General features: G+C 52.2%; 1 protein-coding gene across 3 annotated transcripts in view; it reads right to left on the minus strand.

Annotated features, from left to right (window-relative positions):
• Nucleotides 1-21,002, minus strand: part of ACSF3 (acyl-CoA synthetase family member 3) — a 66,938-nt gene that overhangs the window by 23,116 nt on the left and 22,820 nt on the right. For all 3 annotated transcript variants that reach the window (XM_052795277.1, XM_052795278.1, XM_052795279.1), the window contains one exon: nt 6,271-6,397. In XM_052795277.1, coding sequence (XP_052651237.1) covers nt 6,271-6,397 — 127 coding nt within the window. The remainder of the gene's footprint in view (nt 1-6,270; nt 6,398-21,002) is intronic.

Here is a 21,002-nt window from a genome sequence, read left to right on the forward strand (position 1 = left end):
ATTTCTCTGCGCTGGAAAACTGCAGGCAGCTTTGCCTTTTCCGTCAGAAGCGGTGGGGTGGAAATCTCCAAAGAGCCGGGTCTGGGAATGGCAAGGATCTGCAGCTGGTGCCAGCAGACCTACCCAGCTATGGACTGGAGAGCTCAGTCTGAAGAGGACAGACGGACACCAGGAGGTCCCTGAAACCGGTCTGAGAGAATCGCTGGGCTTCTTCCCTTGACTGGGGATTCACGGCTGCAGCAAGAGTAGGTCCCATTTCTGGAGCAACCTGGGAACTGCAGTGCTGAGTAGGATGCTCCCAGCTAAGCCAAGGCTTGTCCTCGGTGCCCGAGTTTGTAGATCACAGTGGAAAGGCCTGAGCTGAGAGGACGGCACGTTCGGCAAGCACAGACAGATGCACAGCGTGCTGCCGACTGCCCAAGCTTGGCAGCATCTGAAAGCCTGCCAGAACTGATGGGTGCTTCTCATTTCTCCTGATGATGTCTTCTTCCCGATAAACTACCTTTTTTTTTTTTTTTTTCCCCTGGAGCTCCCTCTTTCACTGCAGAACACCCAGAAGCAATAAAGAGAGAGCAGGTCCACCCTGTTCTCCTTCTCTTCTAAGGCCTTCAATAATGGCATATGGGAAGTCTTTTGGGCCATAGGAATTATTGTTCATGAGAGTCTGGGGGGGTCTGAGACCTGCATAAAAGGATCTAGCAAAACTTCAGTGATAAACTAGGACATAGCAATGTGAAAAACAGCTATAAGGTTGTTTTTTTAAATGCAGCTTAAGGAAAGAAACTTAAAAGATATGAGTCATCATTCTGAAATGTGCATCAAACAAGTTAAATAACTCTTACTTTCTTAACGACATATTAATCAAAGTGCATTGATTCTTGAATCAGATTCTACTACCAACAAGCTTTCTATCTTCTCCATCCTGATGCATGCATTAAGAGAGTTTTATTCTGACAGATACAATATAGCAATCAATAAAATCTTATTATATGGAGCTGAGATACATGGATTTGTTGCAGGATTTATGCACTACTTTCAAACCTGGTGCTATTTCACGTCTCAGCCTTAACCTGTAATTGAAAATAAATCTCCCCGAATACACCAGATTCTAATTTTCTGGATGTATGGGCAAATGTGAATGGAAGCCGGCCTTCCCTCAGGGAGAAGTCAGCTTTCTGATCCTATCATTCCCCCTGTGCACACCACTGTATTGCCAGATTCCTCCAGAGAAAGCACCCTGCCTGGCCCTGCGCAGGCAGAAAAACACGCGGGCAAAGGGGTAGCGCCTTGGCACTGCGCTGTGCAGCTCCATAACGCTCCCAAACCCTCTGTCCCCTTCCTCACGCCTCCGAAGCCGCTCGCTGCCTGACGATCGCTGCCTCCTGGGCAGAGATAACGCGATCTGACAGTGCCAGAGCCTGAGCGACACGAGCATCGCAAGGCTGGGACGGATGAATAAAGATCAGGGAGCGGGATGACGAGAGAAGCTGGTGTTTGCCTGCTGCTTTCCTCCGGCTCCCAGGGATTGCTCATAGAATCATCGAATGGTTTGGGTTGGAAGGGACATTTAAAGGTCATCTAGTCCAACACCCTGCAATGAGCAGGGACATCTTCAATGAGACCAGGTTGCTCAGAGCCCCATCCAACCTGACCTCGAATGTTTCCAGGGATGGGGCATCCACCACCTCTCTGGGCAACCTGTGCCAGCGTTTCACCACCCTCAGCATAAAAAATTTCTTCTTTCCTTATTTCTTTCTTTCCTTCTTCCTGCTCAGCGGCACGCGAGTGTGCTCGGAGATTGCCTCTCACCTCGCAGGGCGCAGGACAGCTGGGAAGGTATTGCAGCGACAGGAGAGAGACGGCCGTAGGCATTTTTCCTTTGGGTTTGTCTCGGACTCCGAGGGCTCGGTGCCGCTTGGATGTATGACAGCAGGTGGATACCCAGCAGTCTCCCTGGAAATGGCTGGAGGGGACTTTGATCTAAGCAGCTCTGTCAACAGCGTTAATACAATAAAAATAATCAAATTCACTCAGATGGAAATGAGAGAGATGGAGAGATAGGCAGACAACGGTGCAAATCAGAGGGAATAAAGAGGACGGGAGCAACGGTAAATCACCTACGCAACACCACAAGTTCACATGCTTCTCAAAAGAGCCATGATCTTGAATGCATCAAAAAGTCACTGCAGCATCACACCTTTTTGTCTGCCTTTTTTTTCCCATCACACACACACACACACACATACTCGTTCCTTCTCTAACTGGAGGCACAAAACCATCATGTTTGCAGAGGGATGCCTGCACAGGCTTCCCGCATGGAACACACACGGTGTTTGCCTCTCGCCCCCGGGGGAGGAAACACAGGTTTGCAATTGTTGCACTAAATGCCTGGTCTTTCTGAGATTTCCCTAGAAACCGAGCAGGGAGCTGCAGGAGCACGCTGTGGAGATAGTGCTGGTGGCCAGAGTCTGCAGCGCTATTTTTTGTCTCCCGTCATGGAGGGAATGACCATCCCCAATGCTCAACATGAGGTTGTTTTCTCGGGGAAGACAGTTTCATGGGAGAAAAGGGGATTTTGATAAAGGAGCTGTCAATCAGAAAGGAAAATGGCTGCTGCCATTAAGTGTTGACTCTTTTTTTGGTTCCTATACTTTTCTGAAAAAACCCACGATAACTCAATTTACAGGAACAGCAACTAGAAACAGAGAATTGGCCTGAGAAAGGTACTTGGGAAATAAATGACCTGCAGCCAGAAGACTTAAAAATTCAAGATTCCTTTGTGAGCCCTGCATTGCGGGAAGCAGCCCAGAAAAGCACCCGATGGAACATTTCAGCAGGCACCTTGCAAGGTTTGAGCATCATCCCTCACTCTGGGGGCAGGGATGGAAGGGAACCTGCACTCAGACCACGTGAGACCCATGCAGTGGTTCCAGCTTAACTCCGATCACAAAACCAAAGAAGGGAACGAGCTCCAGTGGCTTTTGGCTTGGTGTGTGCAAACTCTGAGGATGGACACCCAGGTAGACCCCCCCAAACCGATCATACTTAGCAAAGCCAGTAGGACATGCGACCTCGTGAGACGGCAGCAACGCACGGGGAGGGTACGCGCAAAGCCCGCGTTTGGTGCTCGGCATGCGGAGACATCACGCTGCCTTCTGTTTAACAGTACGGCGAGTGCCAACCGCGGGACACCCCTCCCCGCGCGCCCCAGCTCCGTGCGGTGCCACCCGAGAGCAGTGCCCTTCCAGGGTTGGACTCCCGATGAGGTGCAGCACGAGCAACACGCCAGGATTTCCATTGCAATAATTATTCTTCATTTGCTGACCCGCTGGTTTTTCAGATCACCAATGACAGCCGAGGAGTTACCCGCACTGTCTCCAAATTTACCCGCTCCAAACCTCGTCCCTGCCACAGCTGAGTGCGCGTTCCCCGTGTCCTTGGGGGACGTGGGGGACCTAGCCACTGCCTGCAATCACACGGTCATCTGCTTTAGGTGACCTGTAGGTCACTTGGTGGCGACCCACACAAGGGTCTGGCAGCAAGAGGAACGCTAGCACGGAGTCAGAAATATCATCGCCTGGGTTTCAGGAGCACCGTGTGCATGCATGCAGCCTCACCTTTAAAACACTGACCTGTATGACCTGCAAATGGCAGATATAGCAGATTATAGACTGGCAGTGGCCAGGCTTTGCCTCTTTGGGATTCTGCCCGTACAATCTCCACTCCAAAGTTACCCACTGCTGCTTAATGGGAGTAATTCACTCTCCAGATCCCAGTCACTATGATGGGACACAACCTCCTCGGTGCCCTGAAGTGGATTTTTACCACCACAGGGACATTTGCCATCTCCGAGTGATCTCCAAAGGCTGTCACCGTGGCGGGGGCGGGCAAGGGGTGATGGGGCTTGCTCACGGCACCGCTGGCTAAATGAGGCTTGGGAAAAAATAGCCCCATCGACCCGACATCCACGAGAGATGAAGCAAGCAGTCAGGAGAGGAACGAAAGGAAAGAAAGGCAAAGAGTGGGGCAACGGGATGGAGAAGAGAGTTAAAAGCCTGCTGTCCTCCCTAGGCAGCTGCGGGGGACGTCGGAGAGGCAGCCTGGCCAGGGCTCTGCTGCTGGGGGGGTCAGCCAGGCACCCCCCGACCTGGCCTGAACCCCCCACGCCTGTCTCCACTCCCCCCCCCTTATTTCTAGCTCTGAGCTTTGCTCAGCTAGTGAAAGGGTTAAGTCTAATTTATACTGATTTCTATTTAATATCATTCTCTCCCCGTAGGAGCCGGCAGCTGTGAGCTGATTGTACTCTCTCATTATGCAGTCTGTATCACTAATGGCCTGTGACAAAGGCATGCCATCTTCCCGGCCTTACCCCCGAGAGCCAATTAAACACACATACTCCCTTCCTGTTTGCAGCGCATTACAATGAAATTAAACTGAATTTCAAAATCATTTTCTCCTAAAGACATCTCTTTGCAATAATTAATGCATGCTATTCCTTTGCATCTGAAATATTCATCAGGAGTGTTGACTAAAAAATTTTTAGAGCTGATTGCCCTGCACCCGGCATCGCCTGATGATGCTCCAGTCCCAGCCCGCGGTACCCGCCTGGGATGGGGACCTGCGGTGACACTGCCGGCAAGGCAGCTCCGCGTCTGCTTCGGGATAACAATAATAATAAATCACAGCTTCTTCAAGAACCGTAAATAAATAAGATTACACAGAAGGCATCAGAAATCCAGCCTGACTCCTGACTTGATGGCACTGTTAACACACAGTGAAAGAGGGGAACGGGAAAGTCGGAGCTGCATATGTGTTATTAGGCAGAAATGAGCCATTTCACCTTTTTGCACTCACAAGATTTATCGGCGGTTTGGCGCGGTGCAGGCAGACAAATGCGCTGCCTGTATTTACCCCGCTGCCCAACCGGCTCCCAGCCGGCGGCAGGGGGGGCAGGAAGGTGGGCACGCCGAGATACCAACCGGCAGCCAGGGCCAGAGCCTGCCAGCCTGTCCTGCGGCTGGTTTAGTATTTAATCTAAATTGCAGAATGGTGCTGGGGGACAGGAACCTCTGACCAAGGAGGTCTCCGACCGCTCGCCATGCCACGCGCAGAGCGGGAGGCGTAATTTGAAGCACATAACTTATTCACGGCCTGTCACAGCTATTCCATTTGGGAAGAGTCTTCAGCCTGGTATCCTCTTGAATTTGTTATCCCATGATGGGCAGGATTAGCCGTAAAGAGTTCTCCTCCAAGAACTTGCCGTCCCAGCCACAGTGGCTTCAGGTAGGGACAGTCCTGATGGCATCTGCTGCTATCACAGATAATAGCATCTTTCTTCTGTTTGCAAATATTTGATAAAACCTACCAAGGTGCATACAGGACCTACCTGCAATAGGTATTATTATAATTAGGGTATTAATTACCTTCTGGTGAAATTTGATTTGAAAGAAGCAAATACCAGAGGTGTTACCACCCCTGGAAACATTTTGTGTTTCAGAAACATTTCTCTTAGTTGAAAGGGAAAGGCAAATCCTGAGAAAACACAGAAGAAGAAACATTTCCTTTGCATTTCCATAATATATCATGTAAAAATAAAATGAGCCTTGGTTTCAAATTAAAAGGTCTCTTTATTTGGAAGACTCAGACTTTACACTTTAAAAAGATGTTCTGGCAATTTCAAAATCCCTTCCTGACCCGCTCCCACACTGAAGACACCCGCTGTGATTTTTCCCCAGAAAGTTCAGCTTTCCATCATTAGTACTTTCTGACTGACAAATGACGGTTCCTTGAAAAGCTCCCTCGTGACGCCGGTGGCCAAGCCCACGACCCCAGCCCACCCCACGCAGCCGCGCTGCCCCTGCTCACGGCTTCGACCCTACACACCTTGTCTTTAAATAGTCAGCCACGACCAGGAGGGCAAACTGCCCCGCAGACACCACGCCGGCGGTGCGAGGGGAGGCAGGATGGATCCAGCACCTCCGAGCTTAGTGGGGGTTTTCCACTGACATGGTCCCCATCTAAGTTAAGCTAAACCCCACCCATTTGCAAAGTTAAAGGCCCCAGAAAACATTAAGCATCAGTATATTACGCTCACAACCAAGCAACGCCAAACATACCCCATTACTTGGCTGACTAATTACGGCCAACGCAAGCAAAGCCCCTCCCTGAGCCCGGCTTTCGGAAGCACGCCCAGCGTGCACCCCCAGCCAGGCTGTGACACCCCCCCCATCTCCAAACACCCCCCAGCAGCCGGGGAACCCATCGTGGTACCTGTTTTGAACCAGCCGTCGGGCGTGAAGGCATCTGCTGTTTCTCTGGGTCTGTTCCAGTACTCGCGGAAGACGGAGGGTCCCTTCACGAGCAGCTCCCCTTCTTGGCCTTCGAGACCCGGTGTCACCTAGGACAAGCACACAGTGAATGCATCCCGGGGAGCGGCAGCGAGCAGTCGTCCCTGCGGCCGCATCGCCTCCACCGCCCGTCCCCCAGCACCACGGCTTGCCACGCAGCGCGGTGGGGGACAAGCAGGACGCACGCCGCACGCCGCATGCCCTCCCAGCCTTTACCAACCTCCAATGCAGCCTGCCGACCTGCAGGACCTCTTTCCTCAGGTGGAATGGCTCCCTTAAGTGTCTTTGATATTCAAAAGCACTGAAAACATACATTCGTGTTATATGAAAACAAGAACTGCCATCCTGGAACTGCAATCCAGGCAGGCTGACGCCTTCCAGCTGCTGGCGGAGGAGAGGAGAGGTCGGGAAATACTCTTGGTCCTTTCTGACCCCTGGATGGCCGACCGGCTTCACAAGAGCTCTCTGTACCCTGCTCCCACTGCAGCACCTGTCAGCCTCTGCCAAATTCAGGTTGTCCCCTAGGAAATCATTCAGGAACCCCCCCCATCCCCATTTACTGCCCCCGGAGCCTCAGCACGGTTCAGGGGGTGGGATGCTGGGGGGGGCATCAGCAGAGACAGCGTGTTGTGCTTTGCAATCTCCAGGCACCTCGACCAGGGCACCCACTCGCTCAGGGAGCCCGTCTCCCATCTCTCTTTGGCAAGATTGCCCTTCTCCGCGATGGAGGCTCTTGGGGGATAGATGAAAGCAGGTCACGGAGGCTGCGTCCTGGAAGACCCACACATCCCTGACAACTCCGTGTCCCGTCCCCAGCGTGCTGCTGGGGATAGCTCACAGTGACAGCAGCAAGCTGAAAGGGTGAATAGATGGCTCAGCTAGGGAAAAAGCAGCCACGAGGGACACCGGCCACCAGCTGCACCGCTTGGCACTTGCAGCAACCCATCGCTGGGCTGGCAGCGGCGAAGCCCTGCCCTCCCTGGGGAAGGGAAGCACGGACCACTGTCCCACAGCAACTGGGAGATCGGATCCTGGTCTGATGTTGAAGGCATCGCCACCACTCACCCTAGACGTACTAGATTTGCAGTGTCCTCGGGGATGAGAACCATCCTTCTGCCCGCCGCAGCCGGGCAATGCAGCCCGTGGGCAGCCGCTGCCAGGCTGGGGGAGGCAGGGGACGATGCGCTCCTGTGACTGTGCCATGCTGCTGTCTGCTCTGTTGATAGATAGAAAATTTCGCTTTCCAAAACTGTCAATCTAACACTTTTTTTTTTTCCTGAGGAGGTGGCAGGAAACACCATCTGATTTATTCTCAGGGACACGCGGCTCCTCTCATGCTCACTGGAAGGCAACGGTTGTAGTGACAACTCGGTACCCTGCAAACCTGCACGGGCAGGTTTTCTATGGCAACAAAACAAATATCCTGCTGTTATGGAAACTGGAGAATCGCAGGAAGGTCACAGACTTGCCTGGCATAGTACGGTATCTCATCTCCCCTGCACGTACATCGCTTCACAATTATAAGGATGCAGGCAGGCTAAGAGAAGAGGCACTAGAGAGGCACGAATGTCGCACTGCTCGTGGGACTGTATTAACCTAAAGTCCTTTGCAGGGAAGATGTGCAAAGCCACTGCCGGGATGGAAGATTACTGCGAGATGTGCTCGTACACATTGCTCCCTCCCTTTGCAGAGAACATCCCAGTAACGGGAACTCCGAGCCACTTTGTACTTGAGCTGCTGCAACACGGACGAGATACATCTGGGACCCCGAAAGTCAGCAATGCCAGAAACGCAGCCGCGAGGGAAAGCAGTAATAGCAGAACTGGAGCGCCAGGCAGAATCCCAGGGCAGCGCAGGCTTTGTGTCTCTGTGCAGCCTTTGATGGAAACAAAGCTTCTCCAGCAGAAAATACTTAGAAAGCTGCTTTTAAGGCACAATTTTTGTTTTAAGTAATTTCTTCCTCATGGCCTGTCTTGGAGGATGGGGTGACATGAGGATCTCTGCACATACAGCCCAGGCACTTCTACAGAATTGCCTAAATGCCCCCGTGTGTCATGGGCTGGGCTGAGCCCCCAGAGCTCTGGCTGTGCATCATCTCCACTGCCTGGAAGACGCTGCACTGCAGGAAAAAAAGGTCGTTAATGCTGATGACAGGAGTTTAGCTGAACAACGGCAAGGTGAGGATGGTGCTGGTGAGTTCTCCCCAGAGGATCTGAAAGAAGGAACCTGCAGACCAGACTATCCACAAGCAGGACAGCACAGAGAAACCTGTGGTCCAGGAGAGCCCGGGACCAAACCTCTGTAGCTGCAGCAGCAAAAGGGCAAGAGGCACAAAGCCTGCGTGGCAGGGACGTGCTGGGTGACGCAGAGGGACCGGCAAGGCAGGGTTTCAGTGCTCTTACGGAGGCTGCGTGTCGTTTTACGATGCAGCTCACTCTTCTCACTCCCTTTCCTTGCTGGTCCAGCCATGGCATCACAAAACAAGCAACTTCCTTGAGCAACCCAGTGCCCCTGGTGTTCTCAGTTCCAGTTTAGCCCATCAGGTAACCCAGCCCTTACGACCTTGCCAGGGACACCTCTTCCTTCAGAGGGGGACAACTCCACCCTTCTCACCTCCCTGCAAACCCCACTGGAGCCCATCCACCCCATCTCAGCTAGAGATAACTGGCTATCGAAATTTCCCTCACATTACAGGCATTTTAATTACTACTGCAAGCCTCCAAAGTCAACCCCTTTAGCTGTCGGGCTGCTTCCGACTCCCTCGAAAGGGCTGGGGAGGGGGTGGCGGAGGTAAGGACAGCAAGGACCCGCGAACAGCTGCCTGAGCTTCATCTACAGATCCTGCCAGATTTTGTCTTCTGCTTGTCGGTGCTGAACGCAAGAACGGGTGTAAATTTGGCTACTGCAAATGCCTTCAGCCCCAGGCTGCCCGGCTGAGCCCTACCCTGCGCAGGCATTGCACGGCGCCAGCCGGCAGTGCTGGATACTGCCCCACCTGCACGGCCAGTGCCGTGCCCCGGATCAGAGCAGCAGAGCTGCCCCAGGGACCAATCCTGCACAGTGTTTACCTGCACGCTGCAACGTCTTGTGCGAATCAAGCCTTGAACCAGCTCCAAATTTCTTGTCATATCAACTCAAATTTTGGCAGCGGCTCAACCCACATCTTATCTCGAGCAGAGCTCCTTGGCAGCAGGCACCTCCCTGTTGTGTAATTTAATGATGTTATGGCTGGCTTGCAAACAGTAAAACAGAAAGGCCATGACGTTATCTTAATAGGATTTTGCTTGCTGAACTCCGAATGTCACTGGCACTGCTCCCCAGCGTAGCAGAGGGGATGCAAACCACCCCAGCGCCAGCAGCTTCTGCTGCTTGCAAACAGCATAAATTAAAATTCAAGGTTCAAGGCATTTATCTCCTACAACCTCTTGCATCTGATCCCTGCTAAAACCCCACGTACCCCAAGCTAGCTGGCTGCTAACCCACTTTGAAAGTGGGATTTTGGTGGCAGCAGCATGGCTAGTGCGTTTGTTTCCTTTCCCCGTCAAATCTCAGCGGCACCCGTTGTTGATACACCGGATCGACGTTGTAAGCAGCTGCTGAAACATCAGATTGCTAATTGCACAGATATCCTCCTCTCCTAGTGTCATATTTTAATGCACGTTTCAACTGCTTTAATGCATTCGAGCAACTTTAACACCCAGGCACAGCGTGCCCCTGAAGGTTGCTGTTTGATAGCTTTCTGCTGTAAAACCGATTCGGTGAGTTGAGCTGGGCCAGCCGGCATACTAGATAAGATTACATTTTCCACGCATGAAAATAAAAGGTTGTAATAAATCCTTTGAAGGACTAAATCTGGGTGATTATAAAATGCATATTTTCCCTGCTTCCATTTTACCTCTTTATTAGGAGGAAGCGAGGGCGGTTTGTAAATAGCTGGGAATCCCCGCTTGGCAAGCGTCCCTGGGATTTGTTCAAAGTGGCCATTTGTTTTCTTGCGGTCTCTGATATACGCTGCCCCGTGCTCCTCCGGGAACTGTGGGAGAGGAGCTTGTAATGGCCTTTAATGGAATTAGGGGCCTTTATGGAGGTAGGCTCAGAGCAGCGTGTCTTCCACTGGGAAGCAGGGCAGGCACTGCAGATTCCTAAGCAGAAACATGTGGAAAACACAGAGTGAAAGCTGGAAGGCGAGGCTTGTAAGGGGAGGTAATAACTTGTTATTGGGCTGATAGGATCGGGAGGAAGGCAGACAAGCTTTTAGGAAAAAAACCGAACACCTTCAGGTTGCAAACAGCAGGTTTCAGGGGGACACATTTAACTTCTACCAGACCCCTCCTTCCCCCTGCCCCCCAAAAAATAATCTTCTGAACCTCTTTCCTGGGTGAGTACCAAAGGCTGTGGATCAGAGCATCTTCTCGCAGGAGGGACCTTAAAAGGGACCTTGCAACTCTCGTACTGCAGAAGTGCAAGGCAGTGCATTTGCAGGAGAGCAGTTTGCCTGGATGGGGTGAAGCGGAACAGGGAGGAGGGCAGTGCAAGGGGCTCTTCTGGCCCTACAGATCTCGTATCACTTTCCTTTTACTCTTCCCTACTTACACTTCTATCCTTGGGTCCCCACTCCTTGTTCCACCCTCCTACCCAGCCACAGCCTGCTTTCCGACTCCTCCGCAGTCCTTGCTCCGTGAAGAACCAGTTCCCCGCAGCCAAGCCCACTCCTGCAGCTCCCATCACCCTGGGCTCCGAGCAGCCCAGCTTCCTTCACACCACTGTTCTCAGAGTAGGGGACGTGCACGGGCTGGGCACCATCACCGATGCAACCAAGAAAAGCAAATGCATTTACATTTGTGGGGAAGAAGGAAATGTTTCTGCAGCCCTGCCTCCTCTGCCACAGCCCTACTGTGCTGCTCAGCTTGGAAGTGCTTGGCACTTTTCCCCACCTTGTAAATAAGTGATTACTGTGATGAAAATAATTAAGCAACCTAGCCTTTTAAGTGACTAATAGAAGACAATAATTTATATGTGTGAGGTTTATGGAAGTGATGGAGCCCTTTTAGCAGTTCTCGCAGAGTAGTAATTTTGGGGGGGGGGGGTGTTGTTTTTTTTAAACATACCAGAGCATGGAAAATAATATGATGAAGCCTGAAGAACTGCCCCAACCTCCCCCCCTGCACCCCAGGGTCGAGCTGCAGAGCATGGATGCCCTCCCACGCTCACCACCACACTGCTGCTGAAGCTTACCTCCCACCAGCGCTTCCAGACACGTTCCCTGTCCCTCACGAGACCACTCACTCACCCTTTCAAGATTTCGGTGGCCCAGAAAGCGCTGCGATACAGCAAAGCCTTGCCCCAACATGGCATCCAGCAGCTCAGCCCCCACCAACCTGGAGAAAGCACAGGAGCTCCAGGCTTTGCCCAGACCCTGCTTTTCCAGACCAGGGGATCACGCTACATCCAGGACTGCTGCGGTGGGTGACGAGGGAGGTGAGGACATGCTCACCTGCCTCCTAAAAGGAAGCTGGAGACCAATAATCCACTTGACAGTGCCTTTTAATCACTGTCTCCCTGGGCCATATTTGAATGGATGTCCTAGAGGTGTGAGGCTTGCTAGAGCATTACCAAATTCCCAGGCAATCTGAACTCTCATGCACATTCATAATTAAAAATTCCTTGCTAAGTTGCATGGTTTTGTAAAAGCATTATCCTTCCTCTGAGCTTCGTGTCCTGCAGCATCCTGCAGAAGGCTAGCAGGAGGCAATTTAGACACAGAACAATTTTCCTCCTGCTGCAAAAAGGCAGATTTCTGCTCCTCGGGGACACAGCACAGAGAGAGAAAGAAAAAAAAACCCAACCAAAAAACCCCAAGCCCAGACTGTAATCTACGAGGCCACATTTCACATCTGTTTTTGCAATGTTAACTTTTATAAAAGGGCTGGGAATAACACAATCAATTTACTTTTCATTTTGGAGGGTTATAAATTTAAAAGCAAGGCTGGTGCACAGTGGAGCTGGAACACTGAAACTTATTTTCAAAAAACCCAACCCTCTACTTACAGCAAATGTTGCTCCACTGAAAACAAAAGTGATTGTATATATTTTTAGGCAATACTGATTTTTGAAAGTTACCAGACTGATTAACTCCAGATGATCCCAAAAGAACCACAGAAAACAACCCAAGTTTGGGAAAGGTCAGTCCTCCCTGCCGTTGTTCCACAGACCCAAAACTTCTTGATCTATATTAACACCATAAATTAGACGTGTAACACTATTCCAGAAACGCCAACAGCTCTCCACGCTGCTGTTCTCATCCCTCTTGTTTGCAGGCTTCAGAAGATAATAAACGAGGCGAGATGTCAGCACATCTTCCCACTCCCTCAGCTCTCTTCATTAGAGAAAGGCTCCTGACGTGCCCTCGCAACGCCCGCTCTGATTTTGTGCTCGGGGGAGGCAGAGGACCAGGCAAGGATTCAATTAGTGGCCCACCTTCAGTTCGTTTTTCATAAGCCTCACTTAAAAGTCGAGGTCAGAGAGGCTGTGATGTGCTGTGACTACAGACGATCACGCTGCCCGAGAACCTCTAATTGCTTCCTTGTGCTAAGCCGTCCCGTCGCGGCCGGTGCCTCCTCCCTTTGCCTGGAAGGGCAGAGACCGTCCCTTTTTCTTCTGGCCTCTGTGCTTCAGCATCTCCCCCACCACATCCAGGGCTCTTTGGCCAACACCTCCAAGAAATGCTACAGCAGCAACAGCTTCCACGACCCGACAGAAGTCCAACAAGCTTATCACGGGAGGAGGCAGGTTGTAAGCATGGGGGTTGAACCCACAGGTCAGAAGGACTCAGGCGTGAAGTTGCAAAAATCAAGCAGGAACAAGCACCAGCAACTGCGTTGGCAGGAGACCCGCTTTCATCCCATGCCTCACAACACCAAACATGAACACCCCAGCCTCCCAAGGCTCTCCTGGCACAGGCAAGGATACAGAAAAGGGCTGAAGACCAAAACCAGCCATGATGGGACCAGAGAGGAATCCACCCACCCCTTGTCCTTCACGCTGGGAGAATCAAGACTGCCAGCCTGGTGAAGGGGACCAAGGACACATATCCCAAGTCTTCCCCCTGCTACAAGGAAGAATGAAAGCATAAAACAATAATAAAGAGATTAACAGAGATCTTGAGCGTGCTATGACAAAGGTTAGCTCAAAGCAAACACTTGTGGAAAGAAGGTTCTTCTTGACAGATGGATTCAATTTCAATGTGCAAGGAAATAGTCTTCTGGGATCAAGGCTGCTCCTGTGATAAGAAAAGTTTTCAGCTGAGAAACAAGGGGACATGATGCTAACATAATCTCTGCCTCCACTTTTACTAGCAGGAAGAAATAAAATACAGCTATGGCCACAAATAAAAAAAAAAATCAGAGGACAGACAGAAAGAAAGGAGGAGATATAAATACATATGAGAATTCAATTACTGACTGAGTTGACTAAGGAACTGGATGTGACCAATGAGAAGCAGCTAAAATGTTTATACAGTAATGAAAGCAGCCTGGGCAACAAAGTGGAGAAACTTGAATTACTTGGGCAGGACACAAAACAGAATACTGAGGAGAGGAACATGGTGAAACAGAAATCGTAACTGGAATACACACAACTACAGTGTCCAACGCTGCGAGGGCTCTGGAAGGAGTTTTTGGAAGAAGCAGAGGCAAATGGAAAATGGGAAAAAATGCAGCATGAGCTTACCAAAGGTGGATTGTGCCAGAAAACCCGAGGACTGATGTTCCAGATAAAAGAAAAGCAGCAGATCTAATCCAGGCTGCCTTCAAGAACATATTCCCCACGCTGCCTGCCTGGGAGGTGCCTACTGACAGGAGAGATCACGGGGCTGAGGGCAAGATTCGTGAGGCGGGCAAAGACCCAGGTGGAGGAGACGAAGCCCAAAGCATCCCACGAGCCCCTGTGGTAGCCAGCCAGCCTTGTCAGCCAGCCTTTGGCTCTCTGTAGATCAACTTGAATTTCCCCCCAAGTCCCAAGTAACAGTTTGACCCTGAATCTCAGCGACCTGCTGTCCTGAGGAAGGCATCCTATGAGGCTTCAGCACCCTATGGCATATCCTGCACCTACAGCAGTGAGCTGCTGATGGGAGCTGGAACTGGGATGCTGGAGGTAAGGTTAACCATCAACAGACCTGTGGGAGGTACCAGGACACAAGAATGGGATGCAGCAGGGACAAGAAAAGAGATGAAAAATTGTACCAATGGGAGGAGAGATGTTCTGGAAGTGTAGGAGCACTGAAGACAAAGAACAAACTGGTTTAGGCTGAGGTCTGATCAGGATAGGAAAGGAACAAACCAGGGTGGCTGCCTGGGACAGCCAGAGACAGGACTCCCTGGGCCAGGTGGTCACATCCCCGCCAGCACGTCCGTACCTGTTCATTTTCAGGAATGCCAGTCACGGCTGGCACGAGCCTATCTCTAGCCTCAGGAGCTACACGCAGGAGAAGAGCTGGGTACATTCGCACCAGCCGTTTCAAAATACCTGGATGGGTGAGACAGAGGCGACGCCACGCAAGAGATACCTGTGCAACAGCAACTCCATGCAGGACCTGGCCCAGAGAGGTGCCAAGTACCCAAGTCCACAGCACCCACCCCCACCCATGGACAGCAACCATGGGGGTGCCCAGACCTTGGAGGAAGCCTCCAAGACAACCCTGGAAGCTCAGTGACGACCGAGCACCTCCCCACCGGTTCTCTGGAGATCTGGGATGAACGTGAGCGAGGTGAAGCCACTTTTGATCCCCTCCACAGGGGCATCAACGGCCAAGACCTCCGGTCATAACAAAGGGTGACAGTGCCAGCTGCCCCCAACGCCCGCAGCCCCACGGAGGTGCTGGCAACCAGCAGCAAGCTGCTAGCAGATGGCAGAGATGCGGGGGGCACGGGGAGAGGAGGGGCCAGGAGATGCTGGTGGCTTTCGGAAGGGATGGCCGCAGCCGAGCCGGTTCCCGTCCAGGACGACAGCTTGCATATGGATAAACAACGAGATAATTACAACCTTTGAGGGGGGAGAAAAGCCCATGGCTGCAGTGTCCTCCTGCTGCCAGCTCCTGCAACCCATACGTCCCGCACGGCTCCCTTCGCAGCCTCATCACGAGAAAATTACTCGCCATAAAAGCCCTGGCTAGAGCACTGCATTAGATACAGCTGTGAAACCATTTATCTATTGATAGACCCCTATTGTCAGAGACTGGGGTTTGGCTTTCGTATGAGCGAGCAATTTGGAAAAGGAAAAAAAAAAAATCCAACAAAAATGACAACCCAAAAAACGTATCAACCAACAAACAAACAAATAAAGAAGGAGAGAGACAATACCCGACAGCTTGCAGGGTTTCCAGGCCTCTGCCAGCTGGGAAGCTAAGCGTATGAAATATGCATCGCACTGAACAAAGCAAACTGAAACATTCAGCGCTGGAGAGCTGTAACCCTTTCCTGTGCGCCAGAGCCAGGCATGGGGAGAGCAAGATCCCCAGGCTGCCAAAAAATTAAGGGGAAAAAAGACCAGGAGAAAAAGCATCCGGGGCCATGGATAAGGATTACTGAGCCTGCCTGTATAGAATCACAGAATGGTTTGGGTTGGAAGGGACCTTAAAGATCACCTAGTTCCAACCCCCCTGCCATGGGCAGGGACACCTTCCACTAGACCAGGTTGCTCAAAGCCCCATCCAACCTGGCCTTGAACACTGCCAGGGATGGAGCATCCACAGCTTCTCTGGGCAACCTGTTCCAGTGCCTCACCACCCTCACTGTGAAGAACTTCCTTACATCTAATCTAACTCTACTCTCTTTCAGTTTAAACCCATTACCGCTTGTCCCATCACTACAGGACCTACTAAAAAGTCTGTCCCCATCTTTCTTATAACCCCCCTTTAAGTACTGGAAGGCTGCTCTAAGGTCTCCCCGGAGCCTTCTCTTCTCCAGGCTGAACAACCCCAACTCTCTCAGCCTTTCCTCATAGGAGAGGTGTTCCAGCCCCCCGATCATCTTTGTGGCCCTCCTCTGGGCTCGCTCCAACAGGTCCACGTCCTTCTTCTGCTGGGGGCCCCAGAGCTGGATGCAGTACTGCAGGTGGGGTCTCACCAGAGTAGAGGGGCAGAATCCCCTCCCTTGACCTGCTGGTCATGCTGATTTGGATGCAGCCCAGGATACGGCTGGCTTTCTGGGCTGCAAACGCACATTGCCGGGTCATGTTGGGGGTGTTGGTTGACAAGAAGCTCAAGTCCTTCTCCGCAGGGCTGCTCTCAATCCACTCATCGCCCAGCCTGTATTTGTGCTTGGGATTGCCCCGACCCATGTGCAGGACCTTGCATTTGGCCTTGTTGAACTTCATGAGGTTTGTACAGGCCCACTTCTTAAGCCCGTCAAGGTCCCTCTGGATGGCATCCCTTCCCTCCAGCGTGTCAGACGGGCTCAGCAGGCAGCTGCTTAAGGTAGCTTAAAAGTTTAGGAACTGCTTCAGATGTGAGTGGCTACAGGAGGAATAGCTGGGATGGCTCAAAGCAGGCAAAGCTGCTGCTGTCCCGACATCCACTGCCACACCTCTGCTCCCCAGGGATGTATGGGAGGAGAAGCACTTCTCCGAGCGCTCGAAGGACAGCATCTCTCCAGGAGACCACGCTCTGCATCACCACGCTCCTGCGCAGGGAGGAGGTGGGGGACACCGTGTCAGGGTGCAGGCCTCGTCTCACACCAGGTTGCAAAGCATCCTCGGCTGGGAACGGACCCTGCGGTGATGGGATCTCATCAGGCTGGGGGATCTCGTCAGGCTGGAGCACCTTGTTTCGGTGTTGGCGGCGACGATGCAGCTTCAGGCAGGGCATGGCCGCCAGCCCGATCACACACGGCTCCATGTCAGCTCAGGAAACCAGCTCGCAGCCCAAGGTGCAGCAACAATTAGCAAGGAAGCGGCATGACAGCCAGCTAGAAAACCTGAGCAAACTGGATGCAACGGAGCACAAAGCTCATGAGAGCTGCAAGGAGATCGGAGGGCTGGAGCACGTGTGTGAAAGGAATCCAGCACTCTCATCAAGGGAAGGGAGAAAATGAAGGGAAGAACAGAGATCCAGCAAACTTTCAGCTAAATAGATTATTGATCTTCAGGGTGTGCCAGAAACCAGCTTTGCAAATTACAGCAGTCCCCTGCTGCAAGCTCAGGCACTTACCGGATGGCAAAGCAGAAACTCTCCCCACCTCCCCGCTCCTGCCACCCACACGCCTTCCTCTGCCACCGCCACGATGCCGCCGAGCTCCTGTTTGCATCTCACTGCGGCAGGATGCACAAACATGTCCAAAGGGTGATGATGTGAAAGGAAACAGCGCGATGCCCCAGCATCTAATGGGAGAGACAGTGTTAGTGGGGAAGAAACAGTTCGGAGAAAGTCTGTTGTCTTCTGTTGTCAAGAGGGAGCAGAAGGCAGAAACCTCAGCCCGACGCGAGTGGGGAAGGCGGTGACCTTGTGAGGCTCCGTACAGCTAAGCAAATAATTTCCTTGGCAAAGGCAGGCGCTCTTTCTGCTCACAGTCAGGAGGGTTTCTGCACAGCGGAGCCGAGGTGTGAACGCCTTGCAGATTGCCCTGACAATGCGCCTAACCCCCGGCACGAAGATCACCTGCTTGCAGGAGCCGAGAGGCTGGTGAGAAGAGATGGCTTGGACCCCAACTCCCACCGGGGCGCTCAGCATCCCACTAGATCTGGCCCACCGTGCTCGTCCTTAGCCCTCCGTGCTGCCGGACACGGCCGCCCCACAGCACGGCTGCCTCACGGCACGGCCCCGTGTCCTCGCTGCGGCCAGGACCAGCTCCGGCTTGGCAGTTTCATTATTATCTGTGCAGCCGCACAGATGTGCACTGCGCTTTCTGTATACTGAGAGAGGTCCCTGCCCTGAAAGTCATATAACTGAAGCAGACGGCAGGCGCTCCCTGTGCCGGCCCGGCTGCCATGAGGTGTTTATTTCCAGCAATCCATTACATGACATTTGGTAATTTTTCATAGCATCAATGCTAAACTAGAGAGAAATGCCTGGAGCAGGGATGGGGCTGTGGATGCTCATATCAAACCAGAGCAGAGTGGGCGCTGGGAGGGCTGCATGCCTCCTGCCACTGGTCCCACCACCACTGTCCTTCCACCAGGACCCCTCTGCCTTTGGGACGTCCACCCTACAGACCTTCCAGCCCTCAACCAACATGCTGGAAGCCTCAGAGCCCTCATGCGAGGGAGGTGAGGAAGTATTTGTTTATCCCTTCTCATAAGAGGCAAGGAAAAGGCCACGCCAGGGCTGTCGGGTGGCACAGGCAGGGAGGGTGACACTGACCAGGTCTTCTCATCCCAGGGACAGCCCCTCCACTATGGGGGAGCAGATTTTAAACAAAGCCAGGCCTTTCTTTGACTGGCGGAGCATGATGAGCACTCGGACTGTCAGATCCTCCTTGTTTTAAATAAATTCCACTGACGTACTCTCTTCTGACATAAATTATTAACCAAGCATGATGCACACAGTGTGCCAGCAGCAGCATCCAGGGCAGGAACACGCAGCAGGTGAGGCTTTCTGCCTGCGACTGCAGGTGTGAAGCAGTTAAATTACACCGTCACTGGGAGAAGAAATGTGCCACCACGGCTGCCACCTGCCCGCCAGCGTGGCCACGCGATAGAAAGTCACACTCCATACCCAGGCCATATAAAAACCAAACTCCTGGCATCTCCACGCGTCCGTCTGTGCCAAGACACACTGAGAGTGGGGACCGTTTTTCCCACCTTGCCACAGCCCTTCTGACAGTCCCAGGGACAGAGGCAGCCGGCTCCGCTCTGCCCCTGGAAATGCTGTGGATGTCCTGGAGGTACCCATCCAGGCACTGTCTCCTAGGGTGGCCCAAAGCAGATGGGACCATTTGTCTCCCTTCAGCCTGAAGAAACTCCCAGTTAAGCTGGGGCGAGGTGGGTGAGATGGGGACAGCCCTTCAGAGAGGGACCAACCCATCGGCCAACACCCAGAGGCAAACTCTACCACCTCCCCACACCCTCCCCAGCTGATGTCTTGAGAATTCACCAGAACATTCAAAAAAACCCAAGGGAGAGCATGACTGAAAACCAGCCATCAGCAAGGGGTGTGGGGCCAACGCCAGCGCTGGTGGGAGCTCCTGGGAGCACTGTGAGATGTCGGTGTGGACCTCAGCCACCTGCGCTGGGGGCTGAAGGGTGTATGTGAGAAACGGCTGGGATAAAAGGGCAATTCCTCTGCCCCAAATATAAACTCAAGCAGCCTGAAGCCAGAGAAAAGAGAAGAGTTATGTGAGTCTCAGCTCTCTGAAGACCTGGGGGGTGGTGGGCTTTCAGCACCAGACACAGGTCATCTGGGCTCCCCTTCTTCTCCAGTCACTCAATACAACTAGAAGGAAGGGGAAGGAGTATTGAGCAGAAAAAAAAAATTACGTATTTTTTCCTCTCATAATTCAGAAGAACAACGTCCACATTTCATGTCAGAAGTAGCGGCACTTTGGGGATTCTTGTGTCTGAGACCTAATTTGTAAAGCGCCTAGGGATCCCTTAGGGTAAAAAAAGCATTAGAGGATCATTATTAAAATGGACACGTATTTCATGTCTCTGTTCCACACCAGTGAGAAAAAAAGGCCAAGATCTAACTCCGGGATGAGGGGACAAAACCGTGAAACAAAACACTCACCCAGTGAAGTGATAAAAATGGGACGCAGCTTCCTACATGTTGAGTGCTGCACCAGGGAGGCTGCTCCAGGTCTCCTGCTTTGCCCACTGCTCAAACATGCCATGGCAGTGACACAGAGTAAAGAGCAGCAAACCTTTTTTTTTTTTTTAATAAAAGCCACAATCCCTGGCCAGAGTGGTCCCTCTCAGCCCTCCCCTGGGCTCGTTTTGCACGTCTGGGGTGAGATCCAGTGCTCCGTTACGGCATCAGAATGAAACCTGCTGCAGCTTGACCACAACCCACACACACGGCTGCCCGTGGTCCTGCTGGCTCCTCCAGCTGCCAGCACAGATAATCTAGAGAAAAAAAAAAAAAAAAAAGGCTTTCTCGAGCCTTTCACCACTACTTACATCAGCAGTGTCTCTAGCATACCCTGTCACAGACTGGGAAGCTCTTCTCGAACCCTTGGCATGTACGTGGCTAGATGAGAAGCTATTTCCCCAGAGGAACGAGTGAAGCCACGTATTTCAGGTTGAATCTCATGCCTGCCTGTCTCCCACCCACACGACGCACACGACTGCTGGCGTAATTTCTCTCGCACATACAGAATCTATCTACTCAGCCGAGCCTGTACATCACCTGGCTATTGATCTGCTGGAGGCAACATGACCTGCACCCGCAATGAGGGTGCAAAGGAGATGTGGCAGGAATGCAGACCCTGTTCAGCCGTTTCTGTGGGGAGAGAAAGGGGCTGAGGCAGCAGGACACCCTGAGTCTTGGGCTGGGGGCTGCTTCTGCAGCGGGGAACACACAGCACACTAACACAGGGGCAGCTCACGGGGAAAGGCGCCCAACCGCTTCACCATCAAGGATATCTGACTTCTGAGATACCAGAACTGCTGGTGCAGATATCACTTGGTGGTTGGAGTTCGGCGTGGAGCTGGATTTTCATGGAAACC

Source organism: Harpia harpyja, chromosome 9, assembly GCF_026419915.1.
Source record: "Harpia harpyja isolate bHarHar1 chromosome 9, bHarHar1 primary haplotype, whole genome shotgun sequence".
NCBI classification, from domain to species: Eukaryota; Metazoa; Chordata; class Aves; order Accipitriformes; family Accipitridae; genus Harpia; species Harpia harpyja.